General features: G+C 58.3%; 6 protein-coding genes across 6 annotated transcripts; all 6 read left to right on the top strand.

Moving 5' to 3' along the window:
- Positions 1-111: 111 nt before the first annotated feature.
- LBRM_14_0950 (conserved hypothetical protein) lies at positions 112-864 on the top strand (the record flags this gene model as incomplete). Its single annotated transcript, XM_001563334.1, has 1 exon — positions 112-864. The coding sequence occupies one exon, from the start codon at positions 112-114 to the stop codon at positions 862-864; it is 753 nt and encodes a 250-aa protein (XP_001563384.1).
- A 682-nt stretch (positions 865-1,546) lies between these two features.
- Positions 1,547-3,004, top strand: LBRM_14_0940 (Hypothetical repeat protein; the record flags this gene model as incomplete). Its single annotated transcript, XM_001563333.1, has 1 exon — positions 1,547-3,004. The coding sequence occupies one exon, from the start codon at positions 1,547-1,549 to the stop codon at positions 3,002-3,004; it is 1,458 nt and encodes a 485-aa protein (XP_001563383.1).
- Positions 3,005-3,847: 843 nt separating this feature from the next.
- Positions 3,848-7,201, top strand: LBRM_14_0930 (RNA editing 3' terminal uridylyl transferase 1; the record flags this gene model as incomplete). Its single annotated transcript, XM_001563332.1, has 1 exon — positions 3,848-7,201. The coding sequence occupies one exon, from the start codon at positions 3,848-3,850 to the stop codon at positions 7,199-7,201; it is 3,354 nt and encodes a 1,117-aa protein (XP_001563382.1).
- A 1,370-nt stretch (positions 7,202-8,571) lies between these two features.
- Positions 8,572-9,078, top strand: LBRM_14_0920 (conserved hypothetical protein; the record flags this gene model as incomplete). The annotated part of the gene is made up of 1 exon (XM_001563331.1): positions 8,572-9,078. The coding sequence occupies one exon, from the start codon at positions 8,572-8,574 to the stop codon at positions 9,076-9,078; it is 507 nt and encodes a 168-aa protein (XP_001563381.1).
- A 2,486-nt stretch (positions 9,079-11,564) lies between these two features.
- LBRM_14_0910 (conserved hypothetical protein) lies at positions 11,565-14,249 on the top strand (the record flags this gene model as incomplete). The annotated part of the gene is made up of 1 exon (XM_001563330.1): positions 11,565-14,249. One exon carries the CDS (start codon positions 11,565-11,567, stop codon positions 14,247-14,249), a length of 2,685 nt encoding a protein of 894 aa, XP_001563380.1.
- Positions 14,250-16,863: 2,614 nt separating this feature from the next.
- LBRM_14_0900 (putative immunodominant antigen) lies at positions 16,864-19,404 on the top strand (the record flags this gene model as incomplete). The annotated part of the gene is made up of 1 exon (XM_001563329.1): positions 16,864-19,404. One exon carries the CDS (start codon positions 16,864-16,866, stop codon positions 19,402-19,404), a length of 2,541 nt encoding a protein of 846 aa, XP_001563379.1.
- Between the last annotated feature and the right edge of the window lie 2,462 nt (positions 19,405-21,866).

Here is a 21,866-nt window from a genome sequence, read left to right as displayed (position 1 = left end):
ATGACGGCACTGCATGGCAGGCTGGTGAGCGACGAGGAGCTCGCGTGTGCGGTGCAGCGCATCGTCGAGGTGTACGAACGTCAGCAGCAGGATCTTCGCCACCCAAACCCGATGATTCGCGAGGCGCACGTGCCGCGCGTCCTCGTCGCAGTGGCGGGCCGCCCTGGCTGTGGCAAGTCGACCATAGCGGCGCTGTTGGCAAGCGCTGTTCGAGAGGCACTGAGCGACCAACCAAATCCCATGGCGCCATTTCAGAAGGTGGACATCAATGATGCAGAGAGAAACAGCGACGCCAGCAGCAGCTGTGTTGGTTTGGGCAGCGACAGCGGTGTTGTGGTGTGCGTAATGCCAATGGACGGCTACCACTTGTATCGCAGGGAACTGCTGGAGATGCCGAACGCGCAAGAGGCTGTGAGACGTCGCGGCGCGGAGTGGACGCTCAACCCAACTAAGCTGCACGCCGACCTCACCGCTATCCGGACGCCGAACGAGCGCGGCCTCTACGACGACGTCTTTGTCCCGTCTTTTGACCACGGCATCGGTGACCCCCAGGAGCGCGATATCTGCATCCCCAGCTCCGCCGGCGTCATCATTGTGGAGGGCAACTACGTTCTCTATCGTGGAACCCCGGAGTGGGCTGCGGTGAACGACATGTTTGATGTGAAGCTCTTCCTGGCGTGCAACCGTGATGTGTGCAAGGAACGTCTCTGCCAGCGCCACATGCAGGCCTGGAGCATTTCTCGCAGCGAGGCGATGGTGCGCGCGAGCGGCAGCGACACCATCAACGGCGACTTAGTAGACAAGACGGCGTCAAACGCAGACATCGTCATGCACTCTATCAATGCCTCTGAGAGCAAGCTCTAACTCGCTCGCCTCCCTCTTCCTCCAAGCCATCTGTGTTACTCGCTCTCCTCCTCCACTCGTATTGCCTGCGCTCTCGAGGGATGTTATCGTATTCATAGCTCGATGCCTTATGTTTGTCCTCCCTGTGTGTTTCCTTCTTTGCTCTTCCCCCCCCCCCCACTCCTCTACCTCGTCCCTCTCGAGAAACCTTCCCTTTCGTGTGTGTGCGTGTGTGTGTATGTGTGTGTGCGTGTGCGTGTGTGGGTATTGGACTTCTCAGCGTTGTGGCCCCAGCGCGTTGCTTTATGACCTTGGGCCCCCGCACTCCTCCCCCTTTGAAGAGACGGGCGTTCTCTCGATGCCGCTCTGTTAAGTACACGCCAGGTACACTCACACTCAAGCACAGGTGAAAACACGCGCGTGCTCTTCCTCCTCAAGCTGTGATGGTGCCACCTTCTTCTTGTGTTAGTGGTGGTGATTTTGTCTATTTGTTTTAACGTGTGTATGTGTGTGTGTGCACATGTGCTTCTTCGCCATACACGAAACACCGCTCTGCTTTCACCACCGCCATGGTTGCCGGTGGCGTTGAACTCTGCACTGGCACCGTACACCGTCCTTGTTTACTATTATTTCATCTTCTTCCTTCACCTCACTTTCCTTCTCCCTCCCTCTCTCCTTCTCTGTCGCTTTGATTCTACAGAGCATGAACAGCTGTCACAGTGCTTCTTTCGGGCGTGCATGTGGTGTATGTGTATGTGTGTGTGTGTGTGTGCGTGTGTATATCGATGGAGACGGTGGACAGGCAGCGCAGCTATTGGCCTGTTGGTCATTTCTGCTTTGTCGGAGTCCCCCAGCGAATACGCACCACCACAACAGGAGTCGAGCATACAGCTATGCAGGAACCTACACGCACACCACCTCACTCGACTCACGGCGTCACACGGGTGGAAAGAGGAGTCTATATCGATGTCTATATCGGTGTCTATATCGATGTCTATATCGATGTCTATATCGATGTCTATATCGATGTCTATATCGGTGTCTATATCGATGTCTATATCGATGTCTATATCGGTGTCTATATCGATGTCTATATCGATGTCTATATCGATGTCTATATCGATGTCTATATCGATGTCTATATCGATGTCTATATCGATGTCTATATCGATGTCTATATCGATGTCTATATCGATGTCTATATCGATGTCTATATCGGTGTCTATATCGATGTCTATATCGATGTCTATATCGATGTCTATATCGATGTCTATATCGATGTCTATATCGATGTCTATATCGATGTCTATATCGATGTCTATATCGATGTCTATATCGATGTCTATATCGATGTCTATATCGATGTCTATATCGATGTCTATATCGATGTCTATATCGATGTCTATATCGATGTCTATATCGATGTCTATATCGATGTCTATATCGATGTCTATATCGATGTCTATATCGATGTCTATATCGATGTCTATATCGATGTCTATATCGATGTCTATATCGATGTCTATATCGGTGTCTATATCGATGTCTATATCGATGTCTATATCGGTGTCTATATCGATGTCTATATCGGTGTCTATATCGGTGTCTATATCGATGTCTATATCGGTGTCTATATCGATGTCTATATCGATGTCTATATCGATGTCTATATCGGTGTCTATATCGATGTCTATATCGATGTCTATATCGATGTCTATATCGGTGTCTATATCGATGTCTATATCGATGTCTATATCGATGTCTATATCGGTGTCTATATCGATGTCTATATCGATGTCTATATCGGTGTCTATATCGATGTCTATATCGATGTCTATATCGGTGTCTATATCGATGTCTATATCGATGTCTATATCGGTGTCTATATCGATGTCTATATCGAGGAAAAAACAATCACCAATTACACACCGAGCAGAAAACGACAGAGATCGACTGGGAAAGGGGGGAAAGAGCGTCGGGGTTGGACAAAGCTACTCATTCATTGCTGTGCTTCTCGCACGCGCGCGCGCTCGATTTCTATCGCTTTCTCTGTTTTGAATTGTTAGAAGAGGAGAGCGGCCAGTGCCCGTGTGTGCCTGCGCCACCAACTTGTTTTTGTCCGCCCTCCCACCCTTCGCCTCGCAGCCCCCTCGTTGTGTGACTTCCAACCGCTGCGAGGACCTCATCCATGTCTTTATCGTGGCGCTTTCTACCTCTCCTCTCTCTGCTACCCTGGGAAGGGTGTCTCTCTCTGTCCTTCCCCCCTCCCCTCCTCCACCACTGCCTCCCATCCTCCTCCACACCTTCGTCTTCTCTTTATTGTGTAAGTTCCTGCTTCTCCCTCTACCAGCTGTTGCCGCCTACCACACATACCCACATACGACCCATCTCACTGACTCCCCCAACGCACCTTCTGGTGACAGTCATTCGTGACTGAGCAACCTTCGTGTGCGTGTGGTTGTCTAGCGGGGTGGTGTCTTACGTTGAGTTGCAGGTGATCTGGTCGGCCAGCTTCGCTGTTTGTGTGTCTGAGGTCACTCACGCGCATGCACGCGTGTCTTGTGGAGTAGTGAACAAGATCACTGGCTCTCCGTGTCTATGTGGGTGCGTGTCTGCTGACACCTCCCCTCCAAATAAATAGCGCCTCCCCACCACCACCACCGCCAAGACCTTCTCTCTCGGCACTCTCCCCCCTCTCCTTCCTTTCTCTTTCTTACAGCCATCACCACCGCACCCCATTCGTTGGCTGCGTGCTTGGAAGGACCAGTTTGAGTTGTGTGTGCGAGTGCGCGTATCTGCGCCGAGCTTTTCGCGTCCCTATCGTTGTGGCCGCCCTCGTTGCGCTCCAGGCGCTTCGCTCGCTCACAAATTTGTTCGCGTCGTTTTTTTTATTTTCTTCGTTGCCTCGCCTGCTACAATTCAGGCTCCTGCGTGACGCGCGCTGTACAGGTTCTCTTCGCTCCACCCTCAAGCACACGACCCGCACTCGCTGCGAAGTGTCGCCATGAGCAAGTACTCGTTGCTGTTCCACCAAAGCATGGCAGATGGAGCCGACACCTCCAGCAGCAGTAGTAGCAGCAGTGGCTCATCGGCGTCGACTAGTAACACGAATGTCAGCAACTCGGTTACCTCGGATTCGACTGCGTCATCTCCGCCCACGGTGACACCAGCGCGGCGCCGTCTAATCCACCGCCGTCGCGATGGTATTGGCGCAGCAGAGGCGTCATCGTCGTCATCGGTGGCGCCGCCTCAGCCGCCACGTCAGGAGGAGCAGGAGAACCTGATCAGCGACCCCGTACGTCGTGGAAGTAGCAGCAGCATCTCAGTGAGCGAATCGAATGCGCCGGCCACGTCTGGCAGTGATTATATTGTCTCTGCGGCCTCGGCGAGCGCTTTGGAGGTGCTATCGGCACCAGTGGCATCGACCTCTCCGTCTCTGCAGGGCACGGCTGCCCCCGAATCCGACGGTGACGTGGTGGTGGTGGATGACATAATGCAGAGCCAGGAAGGCAGCAGCAATGATCGTGCGAGTGCAGTTAGTGGGGCAGCCACAGAGCACACTTTGAGGATCGATGGCGACTCGGCTCTCAACAAAGGTGACCCTGGCGCTCTGCCGCCTGCCGCCTCATCCTTGTCCGTGTTCCAACACACCTCACCGCGTCTCTTTACGTGTGACATGTGCCTGCACTACGTCTCCACCTCGTACGAGGCTCTTGAGCAGCACGCGCTCGACCAGCACAGCGATGAGTTGGCCGACTACACACGTTTGCGCACTGTTGCAAAAAAGCTGGTGCCCGTGTGGGGTGATGTTCTGAAGCGCAAGGCGTCCGTCGTTCAGCAGTGGGGCGAGAAGATCTTCGCCGTTGCCGTGCAGCGCGATGCCGGGGCCGAGAAAATGGCCGAAGCTCACCGGGCGAGGGCGCAGTTGGAGTTGGTCGTACAGCGCTGGCACCCGCGGGCGAAGGTGTTTATCTTTGGCAGCTCCGTCGCGTTTGGGGTGTGGGACGGTATCTCCGACATCGACTTCACCGTCGTTGACGTTGAGGAGTTGGAAGCGGGGACATGGCCGCCTTCAGAGAAGAACGCGGTGCGCAGCATCACGGAGCTGCTGCGCCGCGCCGGATTTTCTTTCATCAATCTCGAGCCGATCAGTCACGCACGAGTACCGATAATTAAGCATCACGCCTCGCTGCCGATTCGGCTAACCGATGAACAGCGGCACCGCCTGCATGAAGAGGCGCGGCAGTCTGCGGCGGCTGTAAATTCGGCAGCACCAGAGCTACTTGCGTCGTCATCGCCGTCGAGTGCGCAGCAGGAGGCGCCAGCTGAGAAGGGCCACACACAGCTCGAGGCGGAGCTCATCATTGCGCGCAGCGTGCGTTACTCGCTCAACTTGCCGGCCGGACCGCCAGACAGCGCCATCCTGGAGGCGAGCATTCGGCTGGCTGTGGGATCGGCGGCTCTTCAGCAGGTGTGGTGGAACCGCACGCGCGATATGTGCTGCATGACGTTTGACACCACGACGAGCGCCGTCAAGGCCTCGACGTGCCCGCTTCACTTCATATCGGCTGGCATGCGAGCGCGAGTGCAGCCTCTGCACGAGGAGTGCCGGCCTGAGCTGTACGGCATGGATTTCGACCTCAGCTTCCGCGCCTTCGGCATTCGCAACTCACACTTACTGCGGCGCTACCTGCTGAGTCACCCGTGCGCGCGACCCGGTGCTCTGGTACTAAAGGATTGGTCGAAGACAAGCGGCGTCAATAACTCGGTCAACGGCTATCTGACGAGCTATGCCATCAACATCATGTGGATCTACTATCTTGTGCATCGTGGCGTTATTCCGTATGTGTGTCCGGCGCGTGATATCCCGGCGTCACTACGGCACAACGTTGACCCTGATCCACAGTACGCGGCCATGGTGGACCCGGCATGGACGCCGGAGGAGCGCGCCGCCATGGAGGCACAGGCGGGTGAGTTGCTACTCGGCTTCTTCTACTACTACGCTTTCGAGTTCGACTGGGCCAACCACGTCGTGTCGCTGAACCGTCCCGGAGTGACGACGAAGGCGGCGCTTGGCTGGGATGTCGAGGATGTGGCCCCGGTGGGTGGCCTTGTGCCCCACTTTGGTGCCGCTGGCTCGCAGCATCAGCACAACCTTACCGGTGCGGAGATCCATCATAGCGATATACACGGCGGTGGGACTCCAGCTGCCTCTCCGACGAGGTCACCAGCTGGGCGCGACGGGATGATAGCCAGCAATGCGAGCATGGCAGCCCGGCGCAGCCGAGCGACGACGCGCTACTCCTTCTGCATTGAAGACCCGTACGAGGAAAACCTCAACCTTGGCCGGCACATGGGCGTCACCAAGACGCTGCGCGTCCAGACAGAGCTCTATCGCGGTTTACTATCGTTGCTGAAAGATGATCTGCAACACTGTTGTGTGTTCGCGGCTAGCGCTAACACTTCTGGCAACAGCGGCAACGCCGACAACAGCGGTGTTACAGTTAGTGGTGCCCCTGCGACTGCAGCGGCGACAGCAACCAATGCCTCTGGGGAACCCATGGAGCTGCCGGTGCGCGTGCTGTACAAACTCATGGCACTCTCAACCCGCGAGCTCGCCATGGCACGCAGGCGACACTCAGCCGCGGTCACTACCGGCGTCGAGTTCCCCGGTGTTCCGCTCAGCGACCTCAAGGACGCCTTTCTGGCGCAGGCGCCGACTGAGTGGAAGCTCGCGAGCCAGGTGTGGAACAGGGATCAGTTGCTTCACCGACTCGGGCTGAAGCTGCACGCCAGAGAGTACGTGCTGCCTCGGCGAGAGGTTGGCGTGCGGCGCTTGGCGGCAAAGGCACCACCGGGAGTGGTACTGGCAAGCACACCGGAGCCAACCTTCACCGCCTCCACCGCGGAGGGCAGGCAAGCTTCGTCTTCACCCGAGCACGCCCCTAGCTCTAGTGCAGAGGTGAAAGAGATGAATCGGGCGTTTCTCGGAGCCGTACCCACGCGTCGCCTACCAGAGGACCTGCTACTGGCCATGACGAGAGGGTACTCCTGTCTGACCCCCAGCTGGGTTGCATGGACGAAGCCGTGGGCGGCCTTGTCGGCGTGGTGGACCGACCGCCTACGCAGCCCAAGCACGGCGCCAGAGAGCGAAGACTCACTGGTATCAGGCGAACCCGCACACGAAGGCGTCGACCCCTCTTTGCCTCCTGGTGCACCGCCCCACGTCTCTGCGGTGCCAGGGCAAGCAGCAGGGCCGATACATCAGACGCGAACTCAACTGCGGCAGCACGTAGTGGCTGAGGCAGCTAGCGTCGCGACTGGTCGACGAGCGCTGCGTATGCTATTTCACCGATAGTGCGCGCTTGTGTGGCGGCCGGTGTGCGAGCGTGCACACCGGGGAAGCAGTGGTTTGTGTACGCGGGAAAGCTCTCTTCACTTCCTTCTTCTCTGGCTCGCAGTCACCACTTTATTTGAATCGCCCTAGCTCAGCGCAGGGGGACCTCTTCTCTGGTTGTGTGTAGTGCCGTTGACTGCCCTCAGCCACAGTGCTACGGTTTATCCACACAAGGAGTGCAGCTGTGTGACGGTCGATCCGAGATGGGCCGTGCAGGCTCGCTCTGTTACTGTAGGTCGTTGTGTCGCCATCGCCGTCCGTCTCTCTCTTTCTCTTCACTCTCCCCTCCTCTCTGCGGGCATGTGTCGAGGGCAGTGAGCGGGCGCCAAAGCTGAAGAAGGTCATGCGCGCGCGATAGGAGCAGGTGGTGGACTGACAAACCAGCAGACAACAGCATTCCGCAAAGAAGCTTTACTGCGCTGCGAATGGCAATGGGAGCAGATCACGGAACCTGTGGACGTTGCTTGCCAGTTCTCTTTCTCTCCCTCTTGACCCGCCCCTTTCATTGTTTTGCTTGCGGCGGAAGACGCACTGCCTGCGTACCTCAGCTGTGGCTACCTTTGGCGAAAGCCATAAAGCGAACGAGGCGAGGGCTATTCTTCGGTAGAGCTGCCGCTGCTGAGGGCAGCACACAACACCGGTAGTACGCCACCGTTAAAACAGTTATTGTCGCCGCTCGAAGCACCGTCATGCTTTCGACTGCTCCCCACCCCCTCACCTGTCCTCCTCATTTCCTCGGCTCTCGCGCGTGATGATGCCCAACTAGGCTCTTCCTCCATCCCATGCGTGGGCACGTGTGTGTGTGTGTGTGTGTGTGTGTGGGGGGGGAGGGGAGGGGAAGTAAACAAGAGTACACCCACGCGCTTTCAGGTGCTTTTCGAGCTGCATCGCCTTCTACTCGCCCACTCCCATCCGCCCTCACACTCTCTTCTTTACTCGTGTAGGGGTGGGCGGGCGTGTGATCACTTCTGTCTTTTGGCTATGCTCCCCTCTCTCTCTCTCTCTCTCTCTCTCTCTCTCTTTCTTTCTTTCCTCCTCCCCCTTGTGCGAACGTGCCCATAACGCCTCGTCCTCTTTGTGTGTGTGTGTGTGTGTGGGTGTGTGCATGTGGGTGTGGGTGTGGGTGGTTTGCCCCCCCCCTCCCCCTCCCCAATTATGGAGTGGGCCTGTGTTAGCCCAGCGTGGCCGTGTCTCGTGAAGTTGCGCGCAGGCACAGGCGACGTATTCGCCTCTCCTCACTCTGCCGCCGCCTTTCACCCACCCGCAGCTCTTCTCCCAGTCGTCTCACATTCCAAGAAAGCGGGCGGGGTCTGTCTGGTGCACACGCACCAATGCAGTCGTCCCTGCTGCGGCCCAGCTCGCTGCGGCGAGGGTACCACTACGTGCACCCCAAGACCGGGAGACCCATTCGCCAGTATCGCAAGTACGGTGACCCTCGCTTCATTAACAACGAAGTTGCCCTCATCAACGGCCTTTTTGCGCTCATCACGACCGACTTTGGTATGGTGACGCAGTCGCAGCTGGAGAACGCGCGTCTCGCCATATTGCGCCGCATGCCGCGTGGCTCCTTCGCCCTCACCATGCACACCGACTACGAGGAGTTTCCCGTCGTGCAAAAGAGCCCCGAGTCGCGTATGGGTGCTGGTAAGAGCAACATCCACCACTTCGCTTACAAGTTCACCACCGGCGTGCCGCTGTTCGAGATTACGGCGCTGTCCTCGCGGCGGCTGAACCAGGCAGAAGCTGAAGGCATCTTCTTAGCAGGGCGGTCGTTCATTCCGCTTCAGACGGCAGTGGTACCGCGCGGCCGCGTGGATGAATACCACGTCTTCAAGTAAAGGGAAGGGACAGCAGTGGCGAATGCAAAGAGGAGTGTATGTTGGGCGATGGTGACGAGGGGAGAGAGAGCTGTCAGCCCCCCGAGTGCGGGGAGAATGGCGGTGGTGGTACTGAGTAGATAGGGGAGCCTCAGCTGTAAAACCGTGCCTGTGTCACTCTCGCTGGTGCTAAGAACTCCCGCTCTCGCCTCCACCCCCCTCCCCCCTCTGGATTGTTCTCTTGCTCAATCTTGCTGTAGCACATGTGCATCCAGCGATGCGCACCCGTCTCCTCGTCGCCCTTCTCGAGCCTCTTCCTTGCTCATTTTTGCTCTTGTCATTGCGTCCCAACGTGCTGTTCCTTCTTTCTCTTTTCCTGTTCTTGTGCGTGTGCGCATGTGCAAGGGACTGCCGACTGGGCGTTAGTGTGTGTGTGTGTGTGTCGGTGTGTCGGTGCCGCTGATCGTATCGCTCCGTGCACTTACGTATGCGTCTGCGTTGGGCCTCGGCTTTGTCTTGTTTCGGTTCTCTCTTGCCGTCGCACCTCTGTGCGGCTATCATACACGACCGCAAGCAAGCGAAGATAATCAGCGTGGCAGCAGAGCGGACGCATTGGCGCCCGTGTGCAATGCCACTACCACGACAGTAGCTGCTGCTGCTGCTGCTGGTGTGGCTCTCCAACGCGGGTGCTCTCCTTCATTTGTTCGTGCTGATACACCACCCCCTCTCGGTGCATCGATATTTCTTCGGGCGTCAAAGAGTGGCGTCCTCCCTCCCCTTCAGTTAAACACACACACACACACACTTATGGGCATGGGTATCCTCCTCTTCTTCCTCTCCTCCTCTTCTCTTTTCTTTGGGTGTGTGTTGCTCACGCACCCGCCCATCACCACCACGCTTGGGCTGCGCCCCACCACCACCACCGCCAATGCGCCCCACTCATCAAAGTGCATGTGGGGAGTTCTCAGAGTCTGACCTGTGGCGCAGCGTGATACACAAGCCAATTCATGGCGAAGGACGAGGAGGAGACAGCAAAGCAACACACAAAGAGGATCAACTCTAAGCCTCATACACGGCGGACTTTCGCCTCTTTCGGTCACACCCTCCACACCCCGTCTCAGCTTTCTCTCTCTTTATCCTTCTCAACCAGCACAATTCCGTCCCCTTCCTCTCTCCACTGGCCCCCCCCCGCTCTCCTCCGGGCTCTTTTTCATATTTGCACCCCCCCCCTCCCTCCGACTGCTCTTCGTTCCCCTTCCCTCCTCCCCCTTGAACCTCCTTTCCCCCAACAATACCCCGCTCTTGGCTCTCGTACACATCGAGCGGCACTTCCCTTTTCCTTCTTTTCACCGTGGGCTTTTTTCCTTGCATTCTTCGTATATCCCCCCTCCTTGAAGTGGTGTGCGTACGGGCCTCTGCGTTAGGGGCCTCATACACGTCCCCTCTTCGTGCTCTTTCCCCCCTCCCCCTTTCCTCCCTACACAGCCCATCTGAATTCTTCGCAAAGAGCCGATCTCGGTGATTGATCAATTCAGACGCGCAGCACACACACACACATACACGTTGTGGAACTTCCCTACCGCCTAGCCCCCCCCCGCCCCTCTTCCCTGGGTGGCGAGCAACTCTCTATAAAGTCCGCGGTCAAAAATCACCTCGCTTTGTTTCTTCGTTTCGTATACTCTTCGCTGCTGTGCTGGATGCCTGTCAAGCGTGCTGCTGCGCTCACATTCAAGGGCAACCAAGGCAGCGGAGTGGGTGGCAGTTTAGCCGAGCGCAATGGCCCGACACCAGCAGCTGCAGCTCCTGGTGTCGCTGGTTGCGCAGCACCCCTATACCGTGTCCCTGGGGCTAATGACGAGACCCACCCTGGCATTCCTACGCATGTCGCTGCCTTTTCCCGTGGTGGCGCGATCAGCCGCCTCCTGACCCCACCGACGTCCCGCGCTCAGTCGATCGGCTCACGTGTCGGATGCGACTCACAACGCAGTCGTAGCGACAGCAGTTCGCTATTCCACTCCTGCTACTCCTCCAGCGCCCGCAGCTCTGCCGAACCCACTGGCACCGCATCCGCGACGCTTATATCAGCGTATGGGCGATCGTACCGGCATAACCCATATATCGCCTCCCCAGCCACCGCGGGGTCGCCCCTGATGCCTGAGTCACCAGCAAGTGTGTCGCTCGCAGAGCAAGAGAGCGCTAGAGATCTCAGCTTTGGGGGCGGCCGTGGTGCTGGTGAGCAAGGGCGCCGTTGCATCATACGAAGTCGTCACGCCCGATCATCTTCGCGGTCCACCTCGGGGTGCAGCCGAGCACTGGCGGGGCCGATTATCGGTATGGGGTACCACCCCTCTGCACTGCTACAGCCGCAGCAGCTCGCAGCCATTTTTCCACCACAGCACTCGGTGGAGCCTTTGTCCCGCGAAGGTTCTTTCTTGGGCCGCTCTGATCCCTCTTCAGTGGGCCAGTCGTGCAGAAGCTCACCAGCAGCAGCCGCGGCACCGTTAGCCATGCTGCTTGCATCGGCGTCGTCGTTCCGCGGCACCCAGCACGGCGCACATCATCACCATCCCCTCACTTATCATCAGAGTAGCTCCATTTATGGCGCAGGCGGTGCCACACCCGAGACGTCGGCTCTTTACCAGAGCCTCGGCAGCATCAACGTCACCGGCAGCACGAACAGCAACAACCCGTACATCGGGGTGCGCATGACGCCGGAGACGACGCAACTGCAACCACAGTCGGTCGCGCATGGCCGCAGTTCCGAGGCGGACCCCCGCACCGCGGTGTTGGAGACCAACACACATTCACTATCCGCCCATGACACTCAGCCACTAGAGCTTCCCCTGCTGCGGGAGTCAAACCAGTACGAGACAGGGTTCAGGGAAGCGCAGCAGCGCTGGATGACAGCGGCATTGCCGACGCAGGTGGTGCCACTCTACGCGAACGGCTCGCGCCACAGTAACCCGCAGTCGTCTCCACTTACCGCTGCACTGGGAGAAAGCAATAGAAACTCCAGCAGCACAGCTCGCACCGCCTCAGCGGACTACGCCATCGTGACGAATCGCTTGCAGGAACTCATGCCCCCCGCGATAACCCCGAATGAGAGCACTGGCCTTGAGCCTCGTTCCACGGTGCACCAACGAGAGCAACAACAACAACAGCAGCAACGACCCTTCTCGCTGCCCTCACATAGCGGAACACCCCACGAGGGCTGTGTGCGTAGCTACTCACCACGCAGTGCCGCACAGCAGCAATGGGCGACGCCACAACAGCCCGCCCTCTATATTTCCCCGTCCCACGCGGTAGCCATGTCAACGATGGGATCGACAACTGTCTCCAGAGGCACCAGCATGGGTGACACCAGCCGCAGCCACAGCGTCGCCCGCGGTGCGACGGGGCAGCTCTCTCCCTTGTCCACCATCGCGTCGACCGTCTCGCCAGTGCCGCTGGCGGAGGTGGAACTGGTACCCGACATCTACAACAGCTCCAGTCTTACTGACTCCATTGCAGAGGATGAGGTTCATCGTCAACAGGAAACCAGCAGAACTCGGTCACCCCATCGCCCGTGTACAGCGGTGGGTCGTGCACGGCCGCGGTACGCTGCTCATTCACCGCTCTCAACACCACCACCTTACCACAACGTGTGCGCTGATGCGCTAAACTCGACACAGACAGAGCTACTGAGCGACACAGAACCGCGACTCACACCCGCCTCTGCTGGAACGTCCGCAGGACTGCTCTCTCCGCGCCAGCAAAGCAACCACCATGCTGCGAGTGCGTGTTCGGCAGAGGATGAAAAAGTTCACGACTACAGCGACGTGCGTCGCCCATTTCAGCACAGCTATGGCGGAGCGTCGCCAGCAAAAGAGATGGCGGCGCACATGCTGGAGGAGGCTGAGGCACCTAAGAACCGGCAATCGCCATCGGCGCAGCTCGTGCCTGCCGGTGCAACGAACCCCGACAATGACGCCGCGCATGCGCCCAAAGAGCGCGATACACCGCTCCACCGCTCAGTGGATCGCGCACAGGTCGAGAATGACGTCGAGGACTCCGACAAGGAGGGAAAGGGCGACGATGACGACGGTGACGAGGGCTCTGTCGCCACTGCAGATCCCGCGCAGACGAGCAAAGGCAAAAAGAAAAGACGCGTGCGTCGTAATCGCAAGGCAAAGGTGCTGGAGGATTTGCCTCCGGTCACGTCCATGAAGTACCTCCCGCCACCGCCACCTCCGGTGACGTCGGTGCTACTCGACCTCGCAGGTGCGGCCTCGGCCAACGCGTCATCGCCGTCGGCGTTCGACAAGTACTACGCGGTGCTGCTGCGATGGTACACGCGCCTACTTGCCGACGAGGCCGACGTCGTGGACACCGCCAACGCGTGTAGCTTTGACGCTACTACGGCGGCGGCTGCAATGGGTGCGGAGGCGTGTCAGATCCGTGGTGGCAGCTACGCCGCGGCTGGCAAGCCACCGTCTGGCTGGTTACTGCAGTCCCTACACTCTGGCCCCATCAGCCCACCTATGGGTCCCATTTCTCCGACGCTCATGTCGAACCCGGCGCCTGCCTACTTTGGCGGTAGTGGCGGCAACGCTGAGGTGCATGTGCGATGCCCCCGCATTGAGCAGTACATGGCGTTGTGCGACATTCCAGCCGAGCTGCGTCTCGCCCTTAACCCCAACACGGCAGTGAAGTTGCCTGGTGGCAACAAGGCGGAGGCCACAGCGGAGACGCAGGTGATCGGCTCTGCCACGGTGGTGCTGCCGCAGTCTGTGAAAGACGTGCCGAGCGCAGTGCGTTGGGCACACGACCTCGAGACGTGGTGGTTCTGCTACGTCTTCCCGCACGTGGCGCACACGCGTCACCAGCCGCCAGCTACGTGGCCGCCGCCGCAACAGCAGCAGCAGCCGGCCTCCATGTCGCCCGTTGGTCTCACCATCTCGCACCCAGGCGCTGGTACAGTCGGGTACGATTATTCGTACGGCTGGCCAACCGCGATGTCGCAGCCGATGATAAACCCCATACCAGTCGCGTACGGCGCGCATGGCAGTCGTGTGATCGACGGCGCCCATCCCATGATCGGAAACGGGATTAGCTCGTCAGTGTATGAGCACATCCCCATGCAACCCCAGTTGCCAGCCCCTCTACCGCCGATGCCGCCAGGTTACTTGATGAGTGTATACTCAGCCTACTAAGGCACGGGGCAGAGCACGTACGTCCAGCGATCGCAGCTGAAGGTTTTTTGATGTTCTATCCTGATGTTAACGAGTACTGTCGCGCTACGTCAGCAGTGACGATTTCTTTTCTTATACAAGATGTGTCTCAGGGGAGTTCTTCATGTTGTTCCCTCCCCTGCCCCCCCCCCTTCCCTTTCCTCTTTCTCTCTCTCTCTTGCGTTCGGTACCACACCATACAGCATGGCAACCACGCACCCACACGAAGCCCCCTTCCCCCCCCCCCTTTCCCCTCCCCCTCCCGGTTTTTTTTCTTCTTGTTTGCCCACCCCAACGGCAGGGGCAGACCCGGCACAGTCGAGGAGGGCACAGGAAGGCGGTGGCGCCCCTTCGCTTCTTCTGTTCTTTTCATTTACTTTTTTCTTACGCGCTCTCGCGTCCCGTACCACCACGTCTGCTTCATCCCCTCTCTCTCTCTCTGCGACATTTATTGCAACTACTTTCCTTTTTTCCGGGGGGGCCTCGATGACGAGGTGGCAGAAAGAGGGGGGAGGGACAACCCCACCCCCAGCGCATCCCTTCCAGGGCCCAGCACTCCCACTCACTGTGAGGAAGCCAAGCAGCCCGCCTCTCTCCCTGCCCATGCCGAGCCACTTCTGGTGCTGACAGGGTCACGCGCCTACGGCGCAGGGAGGTCAGAGCAATGCATCGCTCCTAATGTCGGAGGTCGGGTCCGAGATGGGGTGGCGTCGGAGCATCCCTCGACCGTGAACACGTTTGCGCTATGCGTATTATAGGCACAGTGTCACCATGACTTGAGCGCATTCCACCTGGCCCTTACTACCTGCTGGCGAGGAGCCTGCCTCCACCTCGAGGCGTATGCACCAGGTGGCAATGGGCAGAGTGGGAGCGGCTGTGAGGCGGCAACTTGCAAGACGGGTGAGTGGGTAGAGTTTGAGGCAGTGGCCGCTCTCAGATAGGTGAGTGCTCATTGCGGGTGTACGGCTGCCTCCCACCACGCGATGGGGCCTGTGGGTGGCAGAGTGGCGTGGGGAGTTTCAGCACTCATGCTCGATGGCAGCGAACGGGCACGGTAATTTTCTTTATAATGGGTCTCTCTTTTTCTCCCCCACTCTGTAAAGCAAAGAAACACCTCGACGAGGTCAATCCCCTATCGAGTAGTTGTGGCTTGAGCTTTCGTCTCTTTCTTTCCCTTTTTCTACCTGTTCGTGTGGGCTCACGTCCTTAACACCCTTCTCCTTCCCTCACCCACACCTCGTGGCGGCCGCCGCGTGCGTCTGAGGGTGTCTCTGTGGTTTTATTTCCCAAGAGTCACTCGATTCGTATGTACTCATCAACTGCTGTGGGGGGGGCGGGGGGGGAGGGAAGGAGGAGGAGAGGGGGGGGGTGTGAGTTGTGACCTCTTCTCACCTGCCTCTGTTCTCTCCCCTCGCTTTCTCTCCCTCTGTGTAAGCGCACTTCGAAGTGCCTGAAGCGCTGTTTGTTTGTTTGTGTGTTACGGAGTTGATGATATTCAGCGGGAAGTCCCTCTCTCCCTCTCCCTCTGTCTCTGTCTCCTTAAATAGCCTCATGCATGTACTGGTGACGCGCATGTGCACCACTGCTGCGACTGGAGCGACAAGAGAGCAAAAGGGAAACTGGAGATGCACAGAGAGGGTGGTGGCAATGACTGAGTATGGTTCCGGAGAGAGAGCTCAATCTTGCCTTTCCCTGCATCGGTGTCTCCACACACGAGGTATAGTGCAGGCACCCCACCCGTGCATCTCTCTCCCCCACTCTCCTCACGCCGGGGTAATTCTCGGGTCGACAGCTGCACCGTGCGGTGTGCAGTGACACCGCTACTCCTATGGGGAACAGCACCAAGATGTGTTCTGGAAGGACGGAGGTTCTTCCGTGAGGCAACGGTGCACTCCCCCACTCCTCTACGCCGCATCAGCGCGTGCTCGCACCGAGAATGGTGCTCTGACTTCCTGAACCAGAGCGGTACTGTTGTCCCCCCCCCTCGTTGATTGAATGGTGCTGCAAAGACGCCAACTCATCCTGTGCCTTAATGCAGCTCGTCTCTCTCTCTCTCTCCTTCCCGCGCTCTTCTTCCGCTTTCCGTTAATTTTTTAACAACGTTTCAATGCGGCCTGGCATCCACATTGCCCGCGGACCCCACCTGTGATGCGTTGCCCCTCCTTGGGTGTTTCTCTCTGTCTCCCTGTCCACACGCGCGTGCGTACGGTGATTGAGGTGCTGGTGCTCGCTTCTTTCTTGCTCCCACACCACTGCTCCTCGGCTACTCGCGCCGCGTACACACACACATACACCTCCTCCTCCTCCAGTTTGCATTCTTCTTCACGCCAGTGGGACTTCCCCTTTCTGCAAGTCCGTCTCTCTCCCCCTTCGTTTCCATCCCCACCGCCGCCACCTGGCCATTGATAACGGCTGGCCCTTTCTTCTTTCTCTACCATTTCTCTCGTCATACCTCTCGGAGTCCTTTGCTGCCCGCTGTTCACCATCAGTGAGGGACTCTGTGTGTCTATAGCTGCACGCTACGCTGTCATACACAGCAGAGCATCGCGACAGGTGCGCGCACTACCCGACACATCCACCCACACCACCAAGAAGCATGGTGTCTGTATCGAACTTGTCCGCGATCCCGGTTGCCACCGGGAAGAGTGTGCTTAAGACGATGGTGGCCATCTTCAAGGAAGAGGCTGACGTTCCACGTGTGCTGGGTGAGTCAGAGGCGTTCATCGCCTATACGCTCAAGAACCGTCGTGCGATTCGGCTCATCTGTCGCGCCAACAACGAGCGTGGAGCGTTTCGGCTGCACGAGAGCCCCGTGCATGACCTTCGTTTTGTCAACTTTCACAGCAACGTGGCTGCCTCTGCGTCCTCCAGTGACTTTTATGTGTGGGTAGCGGTGTTCGAGCGAGGAGGTGCTGGCCAGCGAGCTGGTGAGGACAAGTCCGCCTCCGCGGAGGGGCGTCTGACGGTGAAGCCATATTTTAAACTTGTCGACAAAGTAGTCATCAACACGTTCCACTTCTTCATCAACCCCACGAGCAGCATGCCGGACCTCCTCATGCTGTACGGCAAGACGGCCGCAGTGCTAGAGAGCTCGAAGCTTATCTCAGAGTACTCGACGAGCATGCTGGAGGCAAAGCTGAGCACAACAAGTCGCGAGCTGCGCCAGCTGCCGCAGGAGTCTTCGCTCAGGAGCATATGCACCACCTTCAGTGGCAGCTGGCTAGCCTTCACGTCGGAGGCGACGAGGGTAATGGCGTGTACCCTGCGCAACACGACAACACCGGCATGGAGCGGGTGCGAGGGGGATGAGATTGTACAGCTCAGCTTCGTCGGCAGCCATGCAGCGGGGGCGGGTGATAGTGCTACCGCGCCGGCAGCGGACCCCAGCAGCGCCCTGCTTGCCGTCAGCTCCAAGATAAAGGTGTGTTTGTGGAAGCTTACCGGTGTCGCAGAGCCAGCGCTGCAGCGCACCTTCACGTTCGGCCGCATTGTGACGATGCTCACGTCTCGCAACGCCATGGCCATCTTCAATGACGATGGCCAGGTGGCGCGTGTTCAGCTGTGCAGTGAAAACGACTTCGACACCACAGTGTACAACATGGGCTGCGCGGTACGGCCAACAAGCGTGTGCTACCACGAATCGACCCGCTTCGCCACAGTACTTGTCGACGCCGTCAAGGAGCTGGACCTGTACCAGCTTGCCACGAACACCAACACACCAAACGCGTCGTCTCCGATCTCCGCACCGGCGAAGGAGGCGACCGCAGCTGCGGCAGCTCCCGGGTCGCGCAGCAACGTCACACCCTTTGTCGACCCCTCCATCATCAGCACCGGGATCCCGTTTCGTCCGGCCCAGAGCAGCCACGCCGCTGCTGCCCCTATTCCAGCGTCGGCGTCGGTGGCGGCTATCAGCGCGAACCCAATGGCTACAACGGCCGTTTACAACAACGCTCGCAGCGCTCTCCAGAACGCCACCCTCCCGCAGTCTCTCGACGGACTTGTGGCCAGCGCCGTGTACCAAGGCGACGAGGCCCTGCGCCGCACCATCGAGGGCCTGCTGAACGTGGTAAAGAACATTACACAGATCCTTCAGCTCACCCCCGACCAGCTCATGCGCGACCATCAGCAGCTCATCTCGCTGGCTCTGGAGGCGCAGATGACGGAGCTTCAGCAGGCCGTGAGCACGTCGGCGGCGGCGGCACCTGCCGCGCCTGCCGCCGCGGCGGTAAACAGTCGCCATTCCCAGGCCTTCAACAGCTACGCGCTAGCGAAGCTTCTGGCGCCTGTCGCGAGCGAGATTGCCACTGGCGTGACGCGCGGAGTGCGTGATACTCTCCGAACTGAGCTGGACACCGCCGTGAGCGCCGCCTTCAACTCGAACATTCGTGCCAATCAGAAGGAGGTGCTGCGCCGTCGCCTGGAGGAGGTGCTGCAGGAGACACCACGGATGCTCGGAGAGAACGCCGTCAAGTGGATCGACGCGTACGTGGAGCGGGAGCTGAGCGAGTCGCTGGCCCGCATGAACGCAAGCATGAGCGCCTTGGAGGAGCAGAACCGCAAGCTGCAGGCGGCCTTGACGCAGATCGTGAACTCGGGCGTTATACAGGAGGTGGAAGCCATGCGGGCAGAACTCGTGGAGCTCCGCGCCGCCATCCGGAGCGGTGAGGGCATAACTAACAACGGCGCTGCGGCTGGTGCTGGTACAGCAGCGACGCCGTCCCCGCAAACGGTGATCGAAATGGCGGAGAAGTACATAAAGGAGGGTCGTATTTCGCAGGGCCTTTCGTACGTCGTAATGGCGCAGAACGCTCGCTGCTGTGTGCAGCTGTTGGACCGCCTCTCGGAGGATGACGTGGCAAGCGTCGTGTCTGACACAGAGACGTCGGAAGCGACTTGGGTGAAGCTGATCATGCAGATGTGCGAGCAGGAGGCAACGGAGACACCAGACGAGCTTGAAAAGGTCGCATCTTTTCTCTTCGACGTGCTGTCGGAGCACGATGAGGTAATCGCCAAGAAGACGGCCAAGGCGCAGCAAGTCCGCAGCGACGTGCGCCACCTCATCGCCCGTGCGCGCGGCAAAATTGACCGCAGCGAAGGTCGCCGCGTGCTGAAGAACCTCGAAAAAAGCATTCAGTAGAGAGCCGTAGGCAAATGCGCCTGCGCACATGCAACAGACGACAGAGACCATTTTATCAAAGCCGTATGCAAACACAGCCGCGCTCTCATGCACGTGCTCGCCTCGTGGGGTGGGGTGCTGTGTCTGGCGAAGGTGTAGCTCGTGATTCAAAGAGGACAGGGCTCTTTGCCACTCCAAATCACCTACCTCCGTTCCTCGCGCACCAGCGACGCTTTCCCTCTTACATGTACGCCACTGGGCATGCCTATGCGTGTGTACGTTCCCCCCTCCCCCCCCCCCCCACACACACACACTTGCTGCAGTTGGTGGGGGCTCACCTGGACACGCCCCCGTCTCCGTTTGCTCTTCACTGTACTCGCTTTTAATGTTGTCCCTCCCTCGCCACGTCGGGGGTTGACGTTCGGACATAGTGGGCTCTAAGGACGTCACTAACAGACATTTTTGCTTTCTGTCTCTTCTTCTTTTTGCTGCCGTTCTTCGACCTCTCTTGGCTCTGTGATGTCGTGTTTTCACTCTCGCCATCTCTCTGTCTGTCTGTCTGTGCATGTGTGGAGGGTGAGGGGGAGGGGGAGATGTCGCTCACTTATGGGATACGCCCCTCGTATCAGGCCGTATAGATGTGCGTGTGTGGGGGGCAGGGGAGGAGGGAGGGGGTTGTGTGCGGGTAATGTTAGCGGTAGTAGAGAATTTCGCGGTAGTGCAGGCGTGAGTGGCTTCTTTTTTTTCTTCCTGAGTTGGTGGTGGGAAGGGAGGGAGGAAGAAGGGGGCCTGTCTGGATTTGTGTGGGCGTATGCCGGTGGTCGCGCTGCTGTGGTTATCGTGGGGGTGGGTGGGGGTACGGGGGTATGGGGGGGCTCTTCAAGACGACGAGGTCGCTGCGCGAAGAAACCTGCGATTGATTTCGGCAGTGCACGTCGAAACACCACAGCAAAGGTGAGTTGCAGATAACAGTGGCGGCTGCTGCGGTAAACAAGTGAAGAAGGTGTCTGGGATGCTTACGAGGCGGGTGTTGTAGTGTGACTGCTTAAGGGGCTCTCGTCACTCGTCTCCCCCCCCCGTCGTCTTTTCCTGCTGAGGCCACTCTTCATCCCCTTCTCCAAGACACACACGAGGACCACGGCCTCCTCTCTGGATGATTATCTCGTACCTGTTCACTTCGTGTCACTGAAAAAGAGAGGAAGAGGGGGAGGACTCCGTATGGGGCGCGGTGTGCGTCGGTGCCATGACTCGTCTTTATTCCACTTTTGCTCTTCTCAAGTGACGGCTGCACGTGATGGCGTTTGTGGCACCCACGCGCACCCCACCCACCCTCCCTTTTCCAAGCAACGACGAACAACGGAAAGAAAATGTAACCGTGTAGGGCGTCACGGTGCCGGGCCTTGGCGGAGTTCGCCACCTCTCACCCTCCCTCTCGGTGGGTTCATTGTTGTGAGAAAGAGCGGGCGTGAAGGCGGCGGTGCCGATACGGCAAGTGAAAGGGAAGTGGGCCGTATGGCATCGCTGCGCTTCACCCTTTGCGAAGGGTCATATGAGCGAATTTGTCCGTAGGGGTGTGCGAGGCAAAAGCTGAAGTCAACTCCTTCTGTAGAAGCTGCCGGCAGCCTATCCCCACCACCGCTGCCCCCTTCAGACTCGCCTCTCTCCCCTCTCCTTTCTGTTTTATTCCTCTACTTCTCTCTTTCCTTTGATTGGAAACTCCCCACCTATTTCTGCCATTTCCGCCCGCTGTTGCGTCACCCTTCCCTTCTGCCACGCACACACACACATACCCCTCCTTCTCTTCTTCCTCCGCCGAAAAAAAAAATATATATATATGTACTCACGCGCTCTCAGACACGGCTACTGCTTGTGTGCGCGCGCAGACAAGAGAAAGAGAGAGAGAGAGAGAGGGGGGGACAACATCCTCATCGATTACTCCAGATAGCCCTTTTCCCGGCACGCACTTCTAAGCGATACGCCGCCACAGACATACAGGCACGGAGCGTGTGCTGCACAGGCGCGTACAACGACACCAGACAGAGAAAACGAGCACACTGTGTGTGCGTGTGCATTTTTTTATCACGTTTCTTGAGCCCCCTTTTTCTCTCTCCTCTCCTTTGTGTTCTTTGTGTCCGCCCCCCCCCCCTCAAGGCGACGGGGGCACACACACACACACGCACAGGTAACTGGACAGTGCACATCACTCGCATCTTGCGAGAGCAAACCATCGTCATGTATCATGCAGCTGGTGCACGACGTGTAGCTGCGCTGGCTACTGCTGGAACGGCCCACATCTCCTGCAGTCACCCCATTATGGTCTATGACGCCTACAGCGCATTGTGTAGAGGGCCTCCGTCGGCTGGAGCAGCGGTAGCCACGCCTAACGGTAGCCTCACCCTGTGGGCACTGCGCACCCCTATGCAGTTCTTTCATAGCTCAGCCGTCGCCTTAGTGACCGCCGTGTCCCCAGGAAGCACTACCAG

The sequence above is a fragment of the Leishmania braziliensis genome, chromosome 14, assembly GCF_000002845.2.
Source record: "Leishmania braziliensis MHOM/BR/75/M2904 complete genome, chromosome 14".
Lineage (NCBI taxonomy): Eukaryota > Euglenozoa > Kinetoplastea > Trypanosomatida > Trypanosomatidae > Leishmania > Leishmania braziliensis.
The sequence above is the reverse complement of the archived record's forward strand: the minus strand, read 5'-3'. Positions and strand labels throughout refer to the sequence as shown.